Raw genomic sequence first — 23,551 nt, forward strand, 5'->3', positions numbered from 1 at the left:
TTCACGTCTCTGTCTGTGCACAGAAAAATTTATGAAGATGGGCAATCTGCAAGATGTGTTGCGCATAAAAAAATTATACATATCATGGGAGCAATGCAGTATGTGAGCGAACTGCCTTTTTAGCATAATTTTGACCAAAGCGATTGCTTGTTGGAGTGTTTCCATTTTTCAGCGGCTGCGTTTGGCAGGCAGAGATGACAGAGTGCTGCTCATCTGGGAAATGGCTGGGCAGGAGGATGTTGCTGAGAGGCGAAACCCACCATGTCTGTAAATGCAATTATCAAAAAGACCTTGAGCTGGGGCCATGAATGATGAATATGTGCTTGCATTAAAGCACTACAAATTTCTGACAAATTTTGTTTTTATTAGACATAAAAGGCCCTGAGAACATATTTTTTTCAGTTATCTTCCTATTGTGAACGACGGGGTCCTACAAGAACACACACTTATCTGCACTAGTGATAATGATTCTGATCATTTTACATGAGGGATTTCTGCCCGTGCTGATTTCTTTCACCTCTTCACACTAGTCTAAAGTGGGCTGGGCTCAGGTGGGAAAAGGGGACATGACATACTTCCATGCACGGATTTAAATGAAAATATGAAAACAGGTGTGGGGTTGTTTTCTTATGCTGCTGGGCCATTGTCAGTCAAATATGATCAAACCACACTCACACAGTCCTGTTTTTGAGTGTTACACCCTTTATAAATAATGCTTAATAAATCTTAACTGAGGATGTCTTTTCATAAAACTGGGCTGTTCATGCAGTAGACAGACACAATACTTCTGAAATTGGTGCTACATGACCAGAAAAAACAGATGGAAATGGCTGTGGTATTTGCTTTTGCTCAAGAGGTAGAAAACCTCAAACTGAAGAATGCACTGAGCCACACCAGACCAATAAACGCTCCTGCTGGTGGGAGACAAAATGCGTCCTTGTCCTTTTTGACACAGGAAACAATATGGCGGCCAGCTGGTAACAGTCTTGAATTACAGTTAGTAAACTAGGCAACACGGTAACAGAATCTTGGTTCATATTTGATCAGCAATGCTTTGTTTAGTTTCCATTTGATCTCAGAGTTTTCAGCCTGTTTTTACAATACAGAAAACAGTATGGTGCCCACTTCCTGTTCACAAAGTCTCATATTACAGCCAAACAGTACACTAAAATGTGTTAATGTGTTTAGGAGAGAAATGGGCAATACAGTAACTGAAACCTGGTTTATATTTGCGCAGCACTATCTAGTTTTATGGTTTGATCCAAGCTTGAGATAGACACAGAGAGAGGTGGATCCCCTCTCTCAATCCGCTTCTATACTCTGTGTCTGTGGTGGCAGGGATTCGATAATGTGCATTTACAATCTGTAGTGTGAGCTACAGCCCGAGAGACAGCAAAAATGTCCAGGAAGATCTGAACGATGGCAAGATGGAGAGAAATTTAACTATAGTTCATTTACACATACGACCCACACTGTTATGATACAAAGCTGGTTGAAAACTCACAAAGTATCCCTTTGGGCCATGATGTAATGGAGAAATGTTTTGAAACCAAGTTTTCAGGGACTTTAAGGATTGATAATAGTGTAAAGGGAAGTACACCCATTTTTAAAATTCATACATGTTATTCCTATGGTCTAAGACAGTACAAAGAATTTCGTAAACTCTCTCCCTAATCCAAAAGCTAGAGTGCTAAAACTCAAATTTGTGATGTCATTAAGAATAATATCTGGAGCTGCTCTACAGACAATGAATTGGGATGACAATGAGAGCACCCAGGTTGATGTTCTGAGTATATGGGGACATTTTCTGTTTCAGAACTGAGAACATACTCATTTGTGTATAAAAAAGAAAAACATTTTATGGGTCCCATTTATTGTCTATGGAGCGACTCCAGACTTTATAACCTATGACATCACAAGTTTAAGACTTAATTTCTTCTGAGAGAGTAGCTCATGCTCACGAACATTGATCAAACTTTACCAGGCCATGGGAATAACATACTGGAATTCTTAATCTAGGTGGTGTTCCCCTTTAAGAGCTCTTCACACCTCCGCACCTCATAGAAAATGAAACAAACTGTCCAAATGTTTAACGACCACTGAAGACGGTGTCATCAGGAAGGAAAAAAAAACACGTACATGGCATAAATAGAAAGGAACCTGACCCAGTTTGCTCGTCCTGCTCTCTTTTGTGTCGGTGGGAAGAGGACACTGCTGTGGGGGTGGAGTCTATAAAAAAACAACATAGCGAAATGGTGTGAGTGCACAAGTGTGTGTCCAAGCCCATCAGGTTGATAATAAATCTTCGGAGTGGTCCTGTCCACACTTAAGTGTCTGCTCCCACTCCGTGTCACAGGCTGTGACCATTAAACTTTAAGTATATTTACTTTTCAAAATGGCACCAAAGTCCAGCAAATCCCTGCTAGGTAGTTATGACTCTGCTTTCCAGAAAAAAAAAATCCTGAAGCTACATTACATCCTTTGAAATTCTTTCAACCGCAAAAGGAAACAGCTGCAGTTGAACAGTGTTGACTAAACTAGCATACTGCAGTAATTATTTCAGTCCTCATGCTGGCATCCTCCTACAGCTGCTCACGCTGCACCACTGGCAAACACAAAAGCAGGCCTAGGATCGTGGCCGAAGCCTTGCTCTTGTTGCTTTTCTCTCAGTGCCAAGAACACAAACTGTACCAACCGTCGACTGCATCGCTAAACCCCAAAACCACCAACATATTTCCCCCCTGGCATCTATACAAACAGACTGTGACTGGAACAGATTTCCATCATTCAGATAAAGAAGTGTTATCTGGGTGTTTGCATAATGAGAAGCAGTTGTGTTATTGTATGGCATAAATGCTGCACAAAATCAGAAGTTACATTCATAATCACAGCAGGCTGATATCAAAGCCGAGTCTGAATGAACATCAAAAGCATGGTAATCTGAGGAATTTTACATGGAATATTATGACACGTAATGGCAGCAATTTGGAGATCAAAGATGGTGCAGATCATTGAAAACGCACCATTTCCTTCCTCCTTTTCATCGCTGTCTTTCAGCTAAAGGCAAAAAGGGTTGCAGGGCTGCTTCTGACTCTCTTGGCTTATTCTGACGTCCTGTGGGCTATACTGTAAAACAGGAATCATCAATGAAGGGGAGGCAGCCTAATTAAAAGATGATTCTAGGACAGCAGGTTTGGCTTTCGGGGCCAAAATAACTCAAGGGTCTCACAATGGAGGGGAAGCTGAAGGGATAAAAGAGGGAGAAAAAAAGACAACCCTTGACAGGAGGCTGTCAGGAGCAAGAAATTATAGAAGTGACATCTAACTGAAGCACAATAAAATCAGACCAATCTGAAGCTCACACCTCACTATTACAAAAACAATACTACTCTTAATATATTGTCTAATACAGGGGTTTTCAACCAGGGGTCTCCAAGTGTCCTTTAGGGAGTTCCACAGGGTCCCCAGAAAAAAGAGTAAGAGTGTATTTTTACAATGTAATTCACAAAAGAAGGGATCCCAGTGTGAATAAGAGTCATGACAGTGACTATTCTGGTCATATGTTTCACTTCCTTCATGGCTATTTCCTCAGCTGTTAACAACGGGGCAAATATTATTGACAATATCAATTAATTTGCCCCTTGTTTTCTCCATGAATAGAAAAATCACTTTATTAATAAAACTTCAGGAAATAGTGAAACATGCCCTGTATAATGTCTCTGAGCTCAAGGTAACATCTTTGAATGGTTTGTTCTATCCAACTAAGATGGAAGTGCCAAAAACTGCAGTTCCTCGAATGACCACTTGAGGCTGGCTCTAGAAGCCAATCACTCCGCATAGACGTCCATGTTAAAATTCCCAACTTAACAGCACAAATAAACAGCCTGATACAAAAACAGTTTAGGTCTCTATAGCTAATTTCCCATGTCATGACATCTGTGCAGGGGTGAATGTTTATATAATTCAACCGTTTGCATTTTATTAAGACATAACGTTATGCATAATTAAGGATGGGCCACTTTGAGTGACAGGCTGTCTGCCAATAGAATTGTTTGTCCTTCTCAGTCAGATCCACCCCTCCCATCTCCACGGCTCCAGCCTCTTATCCAAATACGGTCACTTCTGACTACAAAAAATACTAAGATAGAGATTACTGAAATGCCGAACTTGACACTTCAAAACGGGAGTCCACAAACCAATGGGTGACGTCATGGTAGCCACATCCATTTTTTTTTTTACAGTTTATGCATTTGAGCAGCATAAGACCAGCAAATGTTTGGCTTAAAATAATAAAAAGATTACTTGAAAATCAAAATAGATGCCAAATAATTTTCTGTTGCTAGAGTATTTAAAAGATTAATCGACTACTCGTCTCGGCTCTGCTTGACAGCTATAAATTTCTGGTCTTAAATCACATCTAACAACCAAAATCTTTTCAGATGGATGTCTTGGTGGTGAATTCTTATCAAATGGGGGTCCATGACCTAATTTACATTAATGTAGAGGTCTTTGACATGAAAAAGGTTGAGAACCACTGGTCTAATAAACAAATTGCTCCATTTTGTCGAGATTCACAGCACTACTGTGATATTACCAAGTTCAAAGTGGTCACACTTGAGAAACCCCAGTGTATTATTACCTAATATTCCAGGGCAGTGTGTGGTACACCCATTTCTCAAAAACTGGCAACCAACCGGCCACAGAAGACATGCAATCTGTTATCTCTATCCACGAACTTACACAAACTGCTCTGCTTTCCGCAGAAATATTCAGAGCTTTGAGGCCATGCCAGGTATTTAACTTGGCTCTGCTTTCACTTTCTGAGAATGGATAAAGGAAGAACATGTTAAAGGGGGCCTTGAAAGCAGGAGAATGTACAGGCAGCCGCAGTTTTATTCCCAAAGCATTAGACATTGTTCTGTACTTCAAACTGTCAAATCCTTCTGCTCTGCCTTGTGGGAATGGCTGTACCTTAGAAAACAGAACAAGACAACCAATAATAGCCTGTTAGCACGACTGATGTCAAATACTGCTTTCATATTTTGTGATTCTGCTCTGATGCCAGTAATTAGAGAGTGTAATTACAGTATACATTAAAAACATACCGTATCTCCACCCCAGTGGCAGATCCCTACCCAGATTTTTCCTCTCACCACAACAAAGTTAAGAAGATTTCCTCGCACTCACTCAGCCTCTCACGCTTAAAGAAGCCTAACTGAGGGAAAGCAGAGTTTCATTAAGTACCTGTGAGAATTTTGACAGCCTTGCAGAAACTTCTGGCTGCCTTTTTTTCCCCCCTTTTTAAACTGTATCTCTGCTCAGTGCTTCTATCTGCAGTTCATCTCGACTGCTCGGACAGCGAACACCTGGAGCAACAAAGCGTTGAGGGGGAAGCGATGAAGTGATGGAGATGCCTTTGTTTCTCAAGGGGTTCGGCAACACAGCAGAACTCGGCGGACAGGAGAGAAATGATTCCACATGTAGGGTTTTTCAGCCACAGCGAGCTACTCTTTGCACTCTTGAGTAAGGAGCACAAATCAAAACTGGTCTCACCTTTCTCTTTGAGCCTGGTTTCATTCATACCAGAAAAACCTGCAGTCATATTTTCATTTACAACAATAATTCTTTAGTTTTATTCCCCCCTGCCTTTTAAAAACATAGTACATACCTCTGGCTCTCGCAGCTCACCATAATTATATGATAGATGAAAAGAGAGAGGGGGAAAAGGTATATGACTTGGCAGAACGACATTCACATTCCTGACATGAAACCTTCATCATCTGGATTTTCTTTCTGCTTCAGTTCAGATTTGTAAGCTTCTATGGGGGACCGTGTGCAAACAAACACTTTGCTTCTAATGCGGCTACACAACCAACACCAAGTGATCCCAGTCTATATTCCACCTTTGGAAAAAGCAGGTTTACTGACCACAACACAGAGACTGAGGTTGTCAGAGTGGAACTTGCTACCATTGGACTTAAAGAGCACACCTGCTGCTTTCAAAACCAGCAGCGCTGTCAAATGAGCAGGTGGCGAGTGACATACTGGTGAGCTGCAGAGCAGAGGGAGGGTTAAGTATTTTGTCTGTGTTTACCCACTCCCTGCACTCGCACGGTCTCCGGACTCAATTTAACACCTCACAGGCTACGAGTCGCATCAGCAGGAAGGGTCTCACTTTAAAGCTTGTGTGCTTTCTGCGAGTTCATTTCCTCCAGAGGTATAAACCATAAAAGAAGTTTTCTTCACATCTAGGATGACTAGAAAAATGTAATCGGTTTGTCTTCTTGTGAGGACATTAAACATTACAACATTTTTTTTGGAGAGAGAACTTTTTTGGATATAAAGACAAAATGTACATCATTGCAAACACGGTGTGAATGCTTGAGCAACAATGGCACATTATAAGTTTATGGCCTTCCAAAGGTTTTAAGCTTTAACCTTCAGGTGAACACCACAGGGTTTATGTGCTAATATCATAACTCTTCTATCTCTTGAGATGCTCTTTAAAAAGGTTGCCATAAGAAAGGAAGTCATGAAACTGTAAGTGACAATTACTCCTGGTGCCAAAAAAGGAGTAACTCTACCAAAATTTGATTTGAAGACTTATTTTTTCAAATCATAAAAAGTGAAGTACGTGGGTGTAAGCTGAAAATTATAAATAAAGTGCATAAAAATGCTACATTTTTATTTCACTTCAGTCAGGCTGTTGGATGAAATTCAGACATCAAATGCTGAGTTATAGCTAACATAAATATTATGAAGGTTCACTGCATCTGCGGAATCATAATGCACCATTTTTATGATGTACATTTTTTGGTTAAAGCTCAAACTCGAAGTGGGTGTGTAATTTTATATCGCTCAATAGAATATCAATGTAGTGAATCAAGTGAGAAACTGTTTATGACTGAAATAACTCAAACAAAAGAGCTGGCGTGCTCAACTCAAATATGTTCCAAGTATAATGGGTGCCACCCAAAAAATCTTTTTTTTTTTTTTTTTTTTTAAATCACAAAATGCCGCATAAGGTCATCAGTGCTCACATGAGTATATGATACTTTCATGGTGTATGGCAGAAGAGGACGACAGACATGTTTCAGCCAAAGGCTTTCCTCAGCTGACGGCTCCATTTGCTATTCTATGACTAAAATAACCAGATGGGAATGTCTGTTTTGGAAAAACCAGCAAATTAAATACCTCACAAATTAAGTTATTCCAATTCTGTAGTCATGCTTATTAATGTCAGGTCCAATACAAACAGAGATATTAAAGGGAGTTCTTCTCACAGTACATAGACATATCACAGAACCCTATGTAACCAATCATTGTTGCCCATATTAACAACCGTTACTAATATCACAATCAGGATGACTAATACCAGTCAAAGCAGCACACCGGATTAAAAGCAAAACAGGCACAGATTAAGTCAATATTTGTATCTTCCTGCCATTTTGCTCACAAAAGAATACACTAGATATTATCAGGATTTAGAGGTCCCTTTGGCTTGTGGTCCATGGGCACTAGAATGTTTTACTGGATGGGTCCGCTGTTCAAGCTTAAACCAGTTTGATTATATGCAAACCAACTGAACCATTATTTGTCATTGTAACAAGTTCTGCAAATTATAAAGTAGTCTAAATCAGCACCCTGATGGCATCACGGCACTAAATCCAACATGTATTGCATCAGTTATAAGCAATATGATGGCTGATCAACATAATATTTTGTAGTTTGTAAATGGACTAATGGAGCCACAAGTGTCTGACTGGCTGTGAGACGAGGTGGTGTTGGCAATATAAAGGAGAACACATTTCAGGAGATGGGAGGGGCAGAGCGGCACAAACAGTGTATGTTTACAACCTAATGTGTTTTTGGGTGAAATGAGGAGACATAGCAAGAAAACTAAAACTGCACCAATAAAGCAACATTTAGGATTTGAAGCTGATGAAAAAGGTGTCCAAAATAATCGCGAGTGATGCCACACTGCTGTTGTGAGCTCAACTTTCATCGGACGGCCTGTTTCTCTGTCGCTCACTTTGAAAGTGCCACAGTGGACTAGGAATGGCTGATACATAAAGTTAAGACAGGGAGTTATCTACATAAAACACTCTTATTTCACTACAAAAGCCAAAATAAGGTCGAGGCTGACTGGAGAAAGATCACCAGGGAGCTGAAGGTTTCTGGTGAGCTAAAAGACCCTCACTAATGAAAAGCTGGGCTACTTTTTGTTGGCTATATTGTAGGCTATGTCTTTTTCAGTAGGGTAAATATCACAATATATAACAGATTTTTTGTTTAAAAAAGTAACATTACAAATGTAGGAAGAAGCCTACTCAACCATTTATTAAGATGTTATGTCTCAAGTCTGATCTCCAGCAAACAGCTGACACGGTGGACATGGTGTCATTATTTTCCACGATATTCTCCACGCTCCACAGAGCAGCTGCTAAGTTAAGTGTCACACCTGGTAAGAATCGGTATACCAGTCTGGTCCAGTCAAACCGGTTTGAAATTTTTTACACCGCCCCAACCCTAATGGGCACCAATGCAGTCAGCCCGGTTCGACATTCGCACTGGTTCAGTAATGCTGGTACGACTCTATGCGAACACAAAGCTAATCTAGCTGCCACAGGGGCAAATAAGTGAATCCAGAGAGGTCCATTAAAGAGCCTTCATTATTTGTTAGTGTAATTTTCATTTGGGTGGGCACAGCAATCAGACATGGGCGCCTGGCACCCTGAGGCTCACCAGCAATGGTTACACTTCGCCTTACCACTAATTAGCATGCAAACAGCTTTGCAACGCTATCTTGATGTTATGTTTCCATGTAATTAGCCAAATCAAAACAAAGCATGATGGAGGCTGCACCAAATTTAACTTCTTATTAGGATATGTTTACATTACAGTAGCAAATGTTTATAAGATTATGCTGATTAGGTCTTAAGACAAAAACAAGACAGAAGAGGTACTATACTGCCTCTGAAAATGTGGCTAATGCTCCTACGTTAGGATGAAAGACTGACCATTGCCATTATGTTGTCAAAGATATACATTTTTTGATAAATTGATTGTGAATTGTAAATGTTTTAAATAGTTTCAGTACCATACCAGCTGCGCCTTCCTCTCTTATTGTTAATGTTGACTACTGTCATTCTGCTGTTCTCTGCTACCAAGAAAAGTCTCATGTTTTACCTTTATCATACCTTTATGTCAGTTTGTCCCTGTGGTATCAATTATGTTATCGGATAGATATTTTTCACCGTTGTATCGAAGTAAGATATTCCAGTATCATGACAACATGATTGGCATCACCCTAAGGAAACAATTTACAGTTTTAAAGTCTTTAATTTGACACTGAATTCAAAGAATCCCCCCAAGATTAGAGCTCCATGACTGTGGTCAGTTATTTCCTCCTCTGCCCTTTGAGACGTCTCGCCTACAAAGCTGATAATCACTTAATTGGTTTGAGTAATTTATAAGAAAAAAAGTCCAAAATCTCTGATTCCAGCTTCTTAAATGTAAATATTTGCTGGTTTATTTCCTCCTCTATGACAATAACTGGCTATCTTTGGGTTGTGGACTGAACAAGACATTTGAGGATGTCATCTTGGGCTTTGGGAAACACTGATCGATATTTTCACCCTTTTTTGGACATTTTATAGGCCAAACATCGATAAAATAATACACAGATTAATCAAAAGTGAAAATAGCCATTAGTTGCAGCCCTGGTCTAAACACTGCATGAACAATGTGCCGGACAAGAAAGACGCCGGCCACAACTGTGTGCCAGTAATCTCTCTTTGAGGCCCCGGCGTCTCTAATTGCCTGGACACTTGTGTCCGAGGGCCGCTCTCTTTCCTCAGTGAAAAGATGAGACCTCTCGTGCTCCTTACAACAGGCTTAAGCTGATAAACCCTTTCATTCAACATGGCCGTGGGATCGGTGCTCCATGCAAACAGATTGGGTAAAAAAAGACTAATCAAAACAGCGATTAGCCCCCAACACAGAGGCAGAGCTAAGCCACGGTGGAGCCTCAACAGGGGGTCCACTCCCTCAAACACTAAAAGTGTCTGATGATTTGTGCAAGGCTTTTCGGACAAGCACGTTCCTTAGTGCCACTACATGAGCTGGAATATGTGTGGAATGCATGTGGTGGGGTTTTTATTGAACAAAGACGTAGCGTGGTTAATTTTAAAACTGGATGTGATGGCTGTAGAAATGCAGACAAGCAAGCCTCCAGAGACGGAAAACACTCCAGTCCCACTACTTAAAATCCAAGGCTACTTCTTCACTTAGAGGGTTATTCAATGAGAAAGCCTCTCTTTCAGATAACCAGCAGCTCCCACAACACCCTTGCTTCCTGTCATAGGTAGTGTTATCCAGCCTTTCATTGACTCTTCCCTCTGATTTTTCCCCTTGTTACAGCCAACAACATTGCCAATACCTCCATATGGGCTACCACCCGTACATCATCTGGCCTGTTGCTCTGGTATGTTATACAGACTCCATGTGTTTCTCTGCAGCAAGGTCAGGTTCTGTGCTTGTTTACTTAACTTGCTGCAGCTGAAGTGAACAAACAAGCCGGACTTCTACATCCCCTACATTCTGTACAACTACTATAAAAATATATACACAGTCTCAAAGCTTTAAGTTACAGAGTCTTAACTTTTCTAGAAACAGATTCATGCTACAAATTGTGTATTTTTTTAAACCTAAGTATTTAAATCTAATCACTAAGCAGTATTTCCATACAAACAACAGATCAAATGACATCATGTAATGTGAAGTGTGCAATACCCTCAGGGAATTATCACCCACCTCTGAAAACCCTCTTAGCTATACAGAGCTCTGTAGTGTCTTCGCTTATTGTTTTAACCTGCCCACCATGTAGCACACAGACGTTAGCAACTTGCTGATGAACAGAGTGGAACATTTAGCAGCTCAGGAGCCACATACTTTCTTAAGGAGCTGGTGGAGACCAAAACAGAGCAAAAAACAGAGTAAACATTGGACTCATTAGGTGGTCAGAAATACAACTCCAATAGCGTAATGTTGCTTAATGTCTCCTGGATGTGTAAATACTTAATTCCCTGTATTCCTAATCACATTTTCTTTTTACTATCAGTGCATACTGATGCCCTTATAATGTTAGTACTGTTGCATGGACGATGCATAAAATTGGGACACACCACGTGCACCCTGAACTTTAACCTTCTTGATTAACCTTATCTCTTAATATCCTATGTCTTTCTGTTGTTGGTTATCTTTATGACCATTTTTTTCACTTAACTAATTAATATTCCTTTTGTTAGTATTTGAGTAGTATGAGTATTGGAACGCACAGACTGTTTTGCTAATATGTTTGCCTTGCCATGTCATCTTTTTTAAGGTAATAATATGACAGTGTTTTGTTTACAGCTTATAAACAAAACAAAAAAAAAAAAGGTTACTGTTAAAGCCGATATTTATAGAATCAAGATATGTACGTATATAGTGCGCCCAGACCTAGCATCAAAATGGGTACTACTGCAGACACAGAGATGATACAGAGACTAATTTCACCCCAGGATGGCAAATTTCTTTCTACAAAACAAAAATAGCACATAATTGGATGAAACATCTACAAATAGACATCCTGCCAGATCCATTCTTTATATGTTGATCATCTATCTATAATTTTGTCATCCTGATTGTCTATACTACAGATTTACTATGTTGGTCTATTCTGTACACACAGCATCTATCGGATGCCTGCTTGTCCAGGGAGAGGAATCCCTCCATTGTTCTTCTTGACGTTTCTACCAATGTTTTCCCATGAAAGGGTTTGTTGGGGAGTTTTTCCTTATCCGAGTAAAGGATCAAAAGACAGGGTGTAGAATTCTGTAAGACGGTAAAGCCCCTGGAGGCAAATATATGATTTGTGACATTGGGCAATGTAACTACAATTAATGTGACTTGACTTTAAAATTACTGAAACTAAAATCACTAATTATTACCTATAGTAAGTAACTGGCATAAGCAGGGAGGACATTCTCTAACCTATCATTATTGTACTCCGCCATAGGCTTTCAGTGCCAGTAAATATTTTGCAGCCCGTTAAAAAGTAAGCCCAGCTTCATATTGTTAATGTAATGTTACTGATAATACAACAGCATGAATCAATTTATTGGCAACGCTGCAGCACCATTATTTGTTTTCCAGATTAGCTTGCCCACCAGTGACCTTGAGTAATAGCTCGCAAATGTATTCTAAAGAATCATGTGACTTGGGCGTGCACACACACGCCATGACAGATACCAACAGGGAATATCAACATATCCATTTGTCCAAGTAGATATAATGTGCAATTATGTGGGGAGCGTGTTGTTGCAGTGGTGTCAAATGACACACACAGGCGCAGTAAACTCAGTAAACCTGGGTGCAGACGGTTTTGGTGATTTAGATTAATAATCAAAATAGAAACACATTTAAATGATCTGAATTCAACAATGCCTGTTTGTTTGCAATCTCCTGGAGGAGCAGGGGATGGGTGCGCCTGGAAATGATTCCAAGTGACTCTCTGGTTATTACAAAAATAATGAGCTAACTACAGGCCATGAGATCTGCTTCAGCCAGACTTCCCACAATTCTCTCCACTTTTTCTCAACGCAACATGCCAACAGCATTTAAATTAGGTACACAATTCTTGAGTTGCTGAGCTCCAACAAAAAGTGCATTTGAAGATGCTTACTTATAATTCTGGGCTCTCTCTGTTAAAACTCCGAACTTGCTACCATGCTATGTCATGAAAACGAGAAAGAGCTGATTCGATATTATGGAAAATATTTCTCTGCGTAGCTGTCTGTGACCTTATTAGACATATGATATATCCTCAGCTGGCTCATTATCCTGTAGCAGATTAACAGCGCACCATAGCATCTGCCTAGGAGCAAAGTGAGAATCAGCCAACAGTTAGGTCCAACTAATCTGAATTACGTAAAATCAGCAATGTGGAAAAATGTTTTTATATGTGCATAAATTCCTTGAAACAGTATGACAAAGGGCATATGTGAACTAGAGAGTTAAAATTAAAAAGAAGAATGGGTGACTTGGGCTGATCTCCCAGTGGAGACTCTGTGCTTGAGTGCAAGTTTCTTTCAACTGTCAAAAACACTGTGACAAAGTGCTATTTCTGGATTTTAATATCGCTCGGTTTCCTCTGGTGCTCAGTGAACATCTTCAGTCTGTCTGTTGCTGAGTGACTGGGGTTGGCGGGTGTGTGAGTCCACACCGTACACATGCTGACAGATTGACACAGGATGTCACTGATGAGAATATTGAGAAATACTATTCAGTTATACTGTCAATACTTCATTAAAGAAAAAGCTTAACATTTTGCGGAAATATGCTTATATGCATCCTTCATACTGAAGATATTGCAGCTTTATAACTCTTTTCATCCTTATCCACTCATGCCATTTACAAACTTGGATAAGTTGAAAAAAATAAAATGAAAGCCAGATGATCTTCACCCTTAAACAGAATATCCTGATAAATGTTAAGGTGTGGAAAAATCACATAAAGTTGTCTAACAGATCGATTCACAATATTAAAATTCCACAATGTGATTACAGTGGCAGACAATGAATAAGATAGACTGCACTGCCCCTGCGTACTACATTAAATTTATCCTTTTAATTTCAAGAAGATGTGGGCTGCCCACAAAGCCCATCAGAGCAGAGCGAAGCATTTCTCCTTCCACATGGTCTTTTAGCGTGAGGGAGTGACTACCACTTCTCTTTTTCCTGTCTGTCTTTGAATACACACACACACAGACACACAGACAGACACACACACACACACAGACAGACACACACACACACACACACACACACACACACACACCTACTGGTCCTACCCTCAAACACAGCACAACAGATAATGAACATCAGTGGTTCCCAGCCACACATGTACACACCACATCAGTGGCTCTGATATCCAACCGCATCCCTATCAACACTTCATCAACGACCATGTGTTCATTTTAGCTGGCTTCAGTGTGGTTGTTAAGTCACACTGCAGAAACGTGCTACAATAATACATTACACGTTGTAACGCTGTAACCCTACATATAATTCTGTTACAATCACTTTTTCATACAGTTGTGTTTAGTTCAACTGTTAAGGTTTGGTCAAGTTTACATTTCTGCAACTCTCAGAGTGGCACCATCTGGATCTTTCAACCATTTATCCATTAGTTTTTGCTAACTACTCCAACCGTTTATCCATTTAAGACTTTCCTCTTTGATGAAGTGTATAGTTAGGGCTGGCTCAGGCTTGCCTTGAACCAGCCCCTAGTCAGGCTACAGGCCTAGTGTGTCAGGAAACTTCCCATGATACACTTAGCTCCTCTCTTTGTCCTTTGTCAGTTTACAAACATTCATGTCACATGCATGTTAGTAACATGCATGTTACTAACCTGGCTACTTCCCTTGAGCTTTTGTGCTTTCTCGTTTCGCAGGTTCACACAGATTGGGGTTTCACCTGGATTGCAGGTCATAGTTGGGTGGTGGTCCTACCTGATGCCTACTGCTTCTGCTAATATTGTTACATCATATACATACACTTATTATTATTTATGTCTATTATTATAGTTAAAGTGGTTGTTGTTAGCCCCCTGGTGTTGGGCTACACGAATCAAATTGAATTGAATTAATTTCAGCAAACTCTTCCAACCATTTATCCATTACTTTAGCTAAGTATTTTAGCTGTTTATTCGTTACATTACTTTCATCAGTTTTAATCCAAACTGGATGCCTTTTTTCCCTCTCTAAAACATGAATACATGAATATGTCTTTTAATTTTCATTAGTTGAGCTACTCCACAATCTTTCCACAACTGCAGAGGTCCCCTGGGTAAGTGGTTAGGAAGCACCACTGTCAAGAATTCAAGTGTACTGAAGCAAAGGACAAAGACAAGATGTTCAGATCTTGGACAGAATACAATCATTTCAGCAACATTACAGAAAACAGCTTTGCACTCTAAGAAATCAAGCTACCCCTTTACTCATTTTGTCGGGAGTGCATGCTTGTCAGTTGCTGGATAAAAATCAGTTCACCACATGCAACAGCTCAACTGTAGGCAAGACAGCGGGGCTGGTGCCAGTGTGCCATGCTACATGCTGAGACAGTGGGTCTCTTTGTACGGCGTGCTTCTTTTCAGACAGGAGCAGGAGCTGCAGGAGCACTTACACTTGGATGAAAACACCACAGTGAGGGGGGTTTACAGCTTGCATATACACAACAGTGCCTCCATCCTGGGAGCGGGGTGGTGGTCACATGGAAGGGAAAGGGTTATCGTCCAAGGGGAAACTTGTCATGCCAGAAATTTTCATACTATGAATAAATTTACATCAAATCAGCGCTGCCACTCACTGATAGAGCAGATTTCCTGAAGGAGATAGGTTTCATCGAGTGTCAGAGATAAAGGTAAAAAAATCTGCAGTGAGTGTGGACAGTCTAAAGTGTGCATCCATCACTCTGTCCTTTTCATTTAGCTTAAGAAATATGATCAGTGCTGATGATGAGGGGGGAAACTGGGCAATCACAAAGAGCCAACATTCAATCTAGGAGAGATAACAAAAGGAAGACGAAAGACAGCTCTGGATGGCAGGATGCCCCTGGGGCGACTATGCTGTTATTATGTTGGAGGGGGCTGCTGAGCTGCGGTGTGGGGCAATTAGAGACCGGAGGATTGAGTGGGGGAGGGTCCAGGCACAACAACCAGTCCGTGAAGTGATCTCAGCTTAGAGAAAAGCAAGAACAAACCTCCTGAATACGGCAGCAGTAGCACTGAAAAAAATAAATAAAGCAAGAAATAGCAGATGATGGTGGATTTATGAATTGAAATAACAACCATCTGCTTATTTCCATGGAAAGAAGCTTGGTAAGCTGCTTTCCTGTCATCAGTAGAATCCAAAATTAATATCAAGCGATTGCATTCTGGACTTTATGCTGCACTGGTTTGGATGATTTGACTGGCAAGTATGTGACAATTGGGCTGGTTTGGGATAATGTGCGCAAGCGGATGAATCATCTGTTGTTCTCATCGAGAGCTACTGCAGACACTGCGGTGAACACATTAGCCATGTCTATTATCTTTAACGTCACTCTGCTTTGGAAAGTCCTGACTGAAAACCACAGAGTGCAGGGGCAGTCCAGCTGAAGAACGCAGGGACAAAGAAGAAAAGTCAATCCCAGAGTATCGTTTCAGTGGTTCGTGGACCACAGACAAGGGGTCGAAGCCTTACAGCTATTGTGTGTTGTCTTTTAACGGGTAGATAACGGAAGTAAAAACAGATTGAGTTGCAAGAGGGAATGGGTTTTACGAGACACACTGTGCGACTGTTCCCTAAACTCTCACTTGGGTAACTTAAGCCACCGAACTTCACCTCTGATGAGATCCCTATTGTCGCCTCTCACAATATTACAGATCTCCCAGTAAAGAGGACATAATGGGCAGTGAAAGGAGACAGTAACACAAGCTTGCTGGTGTGAGATGTAACAGTTGGCATTGCCAAGTATCCTGAGCCTTCACAAACACACACTGTTTCCATGCCCTCTGGCCCTGAGCGGCTTCAGCGGAGCAGGTGTCTGCCCACATTCTTTACATAAGCTCTTGTCAAACATGGCGCACAGCAACAAGGCCTCACAGCTGCAGGACAATGGAGTCACATTAAACTACAGCACTGCAGCCTGGCATGCGCACTTCAAGCCGGAGTCAAGGTAACCGTTTCTACAAGGTCACCTCAACAAAACTTAAACACAAAACCCAATGTTGTGAACTAGAATGCGTAAATATTAGTATTTGCATTTCAATAATAACACATTAGCTGATATAAAATCTCTGTTCTCATCACTTTATACATAGGAAACAAATTATATACTGTTGCTGGAGTAAATAATATTCACACAGCCAGTGTTGAGGCTGGCAAAACAAACATTATCCACAAAATATCCAGGCAGCTATTTAAAAAAATAAACCCACACAATCATACCTGAAGTGCAAAATGCAAATCTTAATTAAATAAAGTACTTCCTGTACTTTTTGCTGTAAAAAAAAGTCACAATATGCAATTTAAACAAAATTAGTATGTAGTTAGAGGTATTATGCCCACACACTGCTTCCGTTGGCTAAATCTAAGGCAGAAAACCCCTGCATCACAGTTGAGTTTGGCAATTAGAAACTTCAGTAAAGCGTACAGAATAAATTATTCTAAAGGTCTGCATGTATATAGAACAAAGTACTGTTTAAATGTTTCTAGGGGGTTAATAACCTTTTTTCCCTCATACCCGGTAGTCATTAAAATTGTAAATCATACCTCTTTAAGTATTCACACAGCATGAAACTTTAGGTTAACTGTCGTTTCAGGGTTTAATCTGCTGGGGTCAAACGCCTTGAAGTAAGGATTATCTTACTTTCCATTTAGTCCCTGAGCCAACTTCATATTAGGCTACTTATTAAAGCCCCTGTACTTTGATCAGAATTAGGAATCTAAAAGAGAGTGCCACTGTTTTCCAGTTCACAGCTTTATTTGGTGGATTAGGCCATGTTAGACTGCCCTTGTTCTGCTTTTTCATCTGCTTTATGTTGGTGTCCAATGTAGGGTTGTTGTTTTGAGTGATTTAGTTTCCACTCTGCATACATCATCCTTGGTTTACCTTGTTTGGGGTGGTCAGTCTTGTGAATTCTGCATGTTTTTAGGATGACCAAATTTGAATTACGACTGTTTTTGAATTAGGAGCAGAGGCAGTCAGAAACATGGTAATCTAAGACCTCAGTTTGATATCCAACTGATACAATCCAGGAAGTCTGCTCCCATGAGTTGAAGCACACAGGCTGGCTCAGCAGAAACTGGTGACGAATACATCCTCTCTGAATCCTACAATTAACTTTAAAGCTCTCAATTGCAGATGTTCCACATCACAGAAGCCTCAAAAATGTCACATTCTGTTGATGTTATTAGCCCACACTGTGCGAGTGAACACAACAAAGAGGAAAACATCTAACGATACAGACCCACAAAAACCAAACGCAACACTGACAGATCAAGAGGAGGGAATTACCACCTGCATATATATATCAGTCAGGGCCCATTTTCAAGCATTTCTACTGTCACAGTGCAAGGAGCTATGATAGGCTGGGCACACTGCAGTTTTCAGCAGATCAGTGACATATTGATGAAAGGCGTCCTTAGCCCCTCTCCGAAGCCCCCTGCACCCTTAGCCCCTGGCTTTGAGCCGAGTGAGCGGGCGTCCTGCCTCTGGGGGCTGGCTACAGAGCAGAACCGCCAACCAGGAGCACCTGTACAAGAGGCCTTTCTCTCTCCGCGATGTGATCCTCCCCCCTTCGACTCCTGCAAGAACAGCACTGGCAGCATCTCAGCTTGTTCTCCCCCCTTCAGTCAAGTTGGGTTGTCACATCGCGTTGGCCGAGGCCTTAATTGATTTACATGGAACTCTCTCACTCCTGCTGCACAAGTCCATGTAAGGCAGTGCCAGCAAGCCAAGACAGGCCGACAGCTGGCCGTCCCAGGACAACAAGCAGACGTCCACTCACTGAGAACAGGGTATTCAAGGATTCCCCGAGACAAACACTAGTGGATATCCTCTATGCTGTGCGCAAACAGTGTTCTGACCTCTTGGTCTGCCTGGCTTTAGGAGTAAAACCACCTCAGAATGGAAAATATCAAATAAGAAAGACTACTGACATTTTCCACCCCATTAAGCAGTCTGTAACTGACCCAAGAAACAAAATATGTCAGTCAAACACACACGAGGAAATAACAAAATTAAATCCACTGGCACCAAATTGTAAAGGCCAATTACACCTTTCAGTCTGTTTATGTTGGTTGCAAAACCACCAGAGAACGGCATGACCGCTTTCACCTTTTCCCAAGGAGAGATTAAATAAAGATTGGCCTTGACTTTAAGTTGACAACAGTCGACTTTATTTTCTCTCTGTATTTAATCAACATTATCATCCCTTCTGGATTAAATAACAAACATTTCCTGCAACAGGAAGGCCTCGATAACTCCTGACTGAAAAGAAAAGAGGACAGCCTCCAGTGAGAGACAGATAGCCAAGTCAGTGCAGTGCAGATGAAGGGGGAGGAGGGGGTGAGTTACAGTCGGAGATTCCTAGGTGGGCGGCGAGGCTCTGAAAGACACGACTGAAGAGGGATTGCATCCTTCAGGGTGATGAGCTCAGCTTGCACCAAGTCAAACGGAGCCTGAGAGGAGAAGTAAGAGGACCACTTAGTTTCTGCGGACCAACAACGTCACCACGGCCTTCCACTGGGTCAACATCACTCACCAATTAGGTCTGTCTGTAGCACACAAATAGACAGCAGCTCCTTTTTAGATAATGTTAAGTTCACATCCAGAGTTTATTTTATCCATTTTTTATCACCATCTGACATCACACCTCCTCATACTTGAAGCAGACACATCTAATTGTGACCAAAAAATGAAAATGTGTGCACCTTGTCTTTTATCAAGAAACATAACTCCCCACACAATAGGCACTTAATCATTGCATTCATATGTTTCCATGAGTCGATCCATTGTTGCGTCTAAAAAAAAATAATGTCAGAATCTAGTGGACTAAATGAGCTTTAAATACCCACATTCCTATTTGATGTTTTCATGTAGCCTGTTTTGTTCAACTCACAGTCCAAAACCTAAATATATTAAGATTACTATCAGCTATGGCAAAGAAAAGCATCTAATCATCACATCTGAGAAGCCAGAACGAGCACATATTTGGCATTTCTGCTTAAAAAAATGACTAAAATGTTGAACTGATTATCAAAATAGATGCCAGTTCATTTACAATTTACCACATCTAGAGGAAAAAGGAAGAATCAGCTATTATAATCAGGTCCGCTGGAGATTAACACCACCCATTTGGACAGGAGAGGGGCTGCAGTATATATTAATGCACAGACTCCAGCATATATCTCTGTTCCATTATAATAAAATTGAAATGCCAACATGCATAAATCATAAATTAACTAGGGGATAATGAGGGGTAACGGCACGCTCTGCAGGCCTTTGGAGATGTCACATTCACAGCATAGCGACTAAGCTGCTGGTGCTCCCATGTATTTCCACTGCTGTGTTATAATGCTGAGAGAGAATAGGCCGAGAGGTTGGATGAAGCCCAAACTGAACCAAAACTGCAGGCCTCTGCAAAACAGATGCACAACTGCGCTGCCTCTATTCTCACAAGGCCAAGACAGCCAACAGACCACCGACCAGAGCATGAACAATGGTTATGTTGATGCCACAGATATTTTCCACAAGCAGACAGAAACACAATAACGCTGCACCGTGGCGATGGATGTGCTCCGCCCCAGACGACAACAAGACAACCCCCCACTCCCCCTGTCATCTCCGTGCCTTATTCACGCCTGGACTTCATTATGAGGTGTAACGGAAATCATCATTGGCAATCTGAAAGAATTTACAAGACAATGATGCAGTCCAAGTCATGCCTCACCTACACAAAGAGCAGCGAGGGTTGAACGTGGCGAGACTGGAAAAATGCATCCTGTCTGGCAAAATACAGTCTGTAGGATACTAAACATTTTGGCCAGTATGAGTTTACACACATATTGTGTGATGTAAACAAGGTTACAATATTTTCATTTGCCTTATAGGCTATTCTTTTCTTTTTTTATATTACTTCCTCTTAAAAAGCGTTATCAGGCCTTATCTAAAAAAAATGGGGTCAGAATCCTCCTTAGCATTTTGTGAGTATTTTAAATTCACAGTCATCGACTTTACCTCACTCAGTCACTGACATGCATGACTGATACGATGCAAGTGAGCACAGTATCTTTGTTTGTCACATCTGCATTTTGATTTAGATTTAGAGAGACCCTGTGCTACAATCAGGACACTTTGATGGCCCTCTGACATCCTGCAGCACACACAACATATGTTACATCCTTTCTATCATTTGAAAAGACTGTGTGTTTATGCAGCTGCGATATCACTTACTAACAGTAAAGGAAACCTCTGCAATATGCATTTTTTATTTAGCATAAAGAATCGTAATTTAATCCACAAAATGTTTGTGGGTGACTTCTCGTTTCTTCATATTTTTTCTGTGGCAGTTTAAGCTATGAACAAAGAAACATCTGTCGTAAATATTCCTATTAAAACTCCTACATTATCAAATATTAGATTGCACTCAAATTGATAAGGAGATAAATGATGCAATTTAATATACTAACACCCTAAAATAAAATTTAAAAAATATTTTCTTTGCCTATTTCCAATGAAAATTTACACTTCTTTTTAAATAAGCATCACAGAAAAAAAAATCCAAGCTGCCTTATGATTTACAAAAAAAAAAAAAAAGATAAACATAATGGTGCTTAATAAGTGAGATACATCGAAGTACTGAACTAAAAATCCTCCAAGCTCTGCACTGTTGACACCATTAGGAAAGCTATAGATGAGATAATGGCAAACTAGAAGGCCTTCACTGGGCAGATGACACATGCAGCAACATGGATAATATGAGGTGTGCTCTCTGGCTGTATTATGTGCCAATAACTATTCCCTGAGCAGAAATGTTAGTCAGTGGAGACAAAAGGAAAGTAAGTATTTCTTTCTGTTTCCTCTGCTGGTAATAAGTTAGGAATGTCTGCTCTGCCACACTTAGATTATTTTGATAAAATTAAGTCTGAATAACTTGAGGACAAATTGTGCCTTTGCCAGCTGCATGTGTTGTTATCATAGGGTGGAAGAAGATTTTAAAAAGTAAATTTCTTATATGTTTGTCTCTGTAAACAGATCCTTTTTACTCTATTGGATTTGGCTTTTTTACAACACTTGGATTTATTAAATTTGACTTTCTGCATAATGTGTGTCTTATCAATAATTAGATTTATTTGACTTAGAGAGATTAATTTAAGATGACACAAGTCCAGCTGATTAAAGTCAGCTTTAAGGGAATCTGATTAAAAGGAGGTTAATGAAACCAATTTAATGACCCAAATTAAAGCATATACACCTGTACACTGACAGAAGAAGCAGACATGGCCTACAGGGTGGTTTTCAGTCATTTCCAGCCCACTAAACACAGTAAAAGCTCCTCAGAGAGTCAGCACTGATTTGTCGGTGTTCCTCTGTATCACCACAGCCCATCTTACCTTTTTGTGTCTGTCTTTGAAAGGTAACGCAGGCCATGGCATCTCCTGCAAAAAGTCTTGCCAGTGTTTCTGGTCCTGATCAGACGAGATGAAGACGATTTCCAATTTGTCCTTGTGTTCAGACGCCTTTTTGAACCTGCTGTAAAACTCGCACAGGCTGCCGTTGAACTGCTTGCACGGCGCGTTCAGGCTGCATCCGAAGAAGAGCCCGACCAAGGAGAGCTTGGCGCCCAGCGACTGCACGTCCACCTCGGCTTTCTCGCTGTTGACGAGCCGCTCCCCGAGTAGACTCACCAGAAACTCCGACATCGCGGCGTACAGTCCTCGAACACACAACGTTTCCCTCAGCCGAGGCTGCTGCTCATGTAACCGCTATGTTCAGGCGACACCCAGCACTTCCTCCACCTCAGACGTGAGGTTTTTAGGTGAGCTCCCAGCCCCTGTGAGGCGTTGCGGTCTGTGTTTCACCGCGACTCGTCCTCCGGTGTGAGCGCTGTGCAGGAATGCGCTCCGCTTAAATCGCCCTGACTGCAACAGCGGTTGCGCTCTTTTCCCCCAAAGCACACTTTCATCATGACATCTGGTTATTATACTTACAAAGATGACTCTCTGTCACTATATTCTGTGGGGGGTTTTAATGTGTTAGGAATAGAAAATTCAGTTTAATTATCGTAATGTCTGACTTTACACTTTTTATATCCTCAAACTTGTTTAAATTTCGAAATAAAAGCAGCTGGATTTTGGTTTCAACTCAAAATGACATTGTATTTCATTAAATGTTTGGGATTTGCTTATCTAACAGGCTTTATCTGGCACATTAATATTAAAATTCGCAAATTCCAAAAAGATAAGTCTGGGGTCAAACCAGATCTATTCCTATGATTATGCTGCCACTCAGTGTTCACAACAGGAAACTACCTCGGCTGCAACAAATGGTAAAGTAGGAGAAACCTCCTGCACAACTTCATGTAGGGCAGTAGTGTAGTGGAAGGTATATGTAAATACACGGGGTATACTCACCTCTTTTCTTTGACCATTTACAGTGTACCAACCTATCAGCCAAAAAGCCATTGAAATATTCACCGATCAGCCAAAACATTAAACCAGTGGTGGGTGAAGTGAGTAACACTGATCATTTTGTTACAAAGCAACGTTCTGCCGGGAGACTTTTGGTCACGGCATTCATGTGGATGCTACTTGACGCCCTCCACTCAGCCAAACACCTCTGCAGATCAAGTTTCGCTCCTAATGGCAGCAGGAAAATGCCCCATGCCACACTTCAGAAACTGCTCAGGAATGTCCTAAGGAATGTGACAAAAAGCTAAGGGCATCGATCTGGCCTCCAATTTC

General features: G+C 40.9%; 1 protein-coding gene across 1 annotated transcript in view; it reads right to left on the minus strand.

Moving 5' to 3' along the window:
• Positions 1-22,689, minus strand: part of nxn (nucleoredoxin) — a 71,473-nt gene extending 48,784 nt beyond the window's left edge. The window contains exon 1 of the mRNA XM_033632208.2: positions 22,202-22,689. Within this exon, the coding sequence (XP_033488099.1) occupies positions 22,202-22,510 (309 nt within the window). The 5' untranslated portion in view covers positions 22,511-22,689. The remainder of the gene's footprint in view (positions 1-22,201) is intronic.
• Between the last annotated feature and the right edge of the window lie 862 nt (positions 22,690-23,551).

This window comes from Epinephelus lanceolatus, chromosome 4, assembly GCF_041903045.1.
Source record: "Epinephelus lanceolatus isolate andai-2023 chromosome 4, ASM4190304v1, whole genome shotgun sequence".
In the NCBI taxonomy this organism is placed as follows: domain Eukaryota; kingdom Metazoa; phylum Chordata; class Actinopteri; order Perciformes; family Serranidae; genus Epinephelus; species Epinephelus lanceolatus.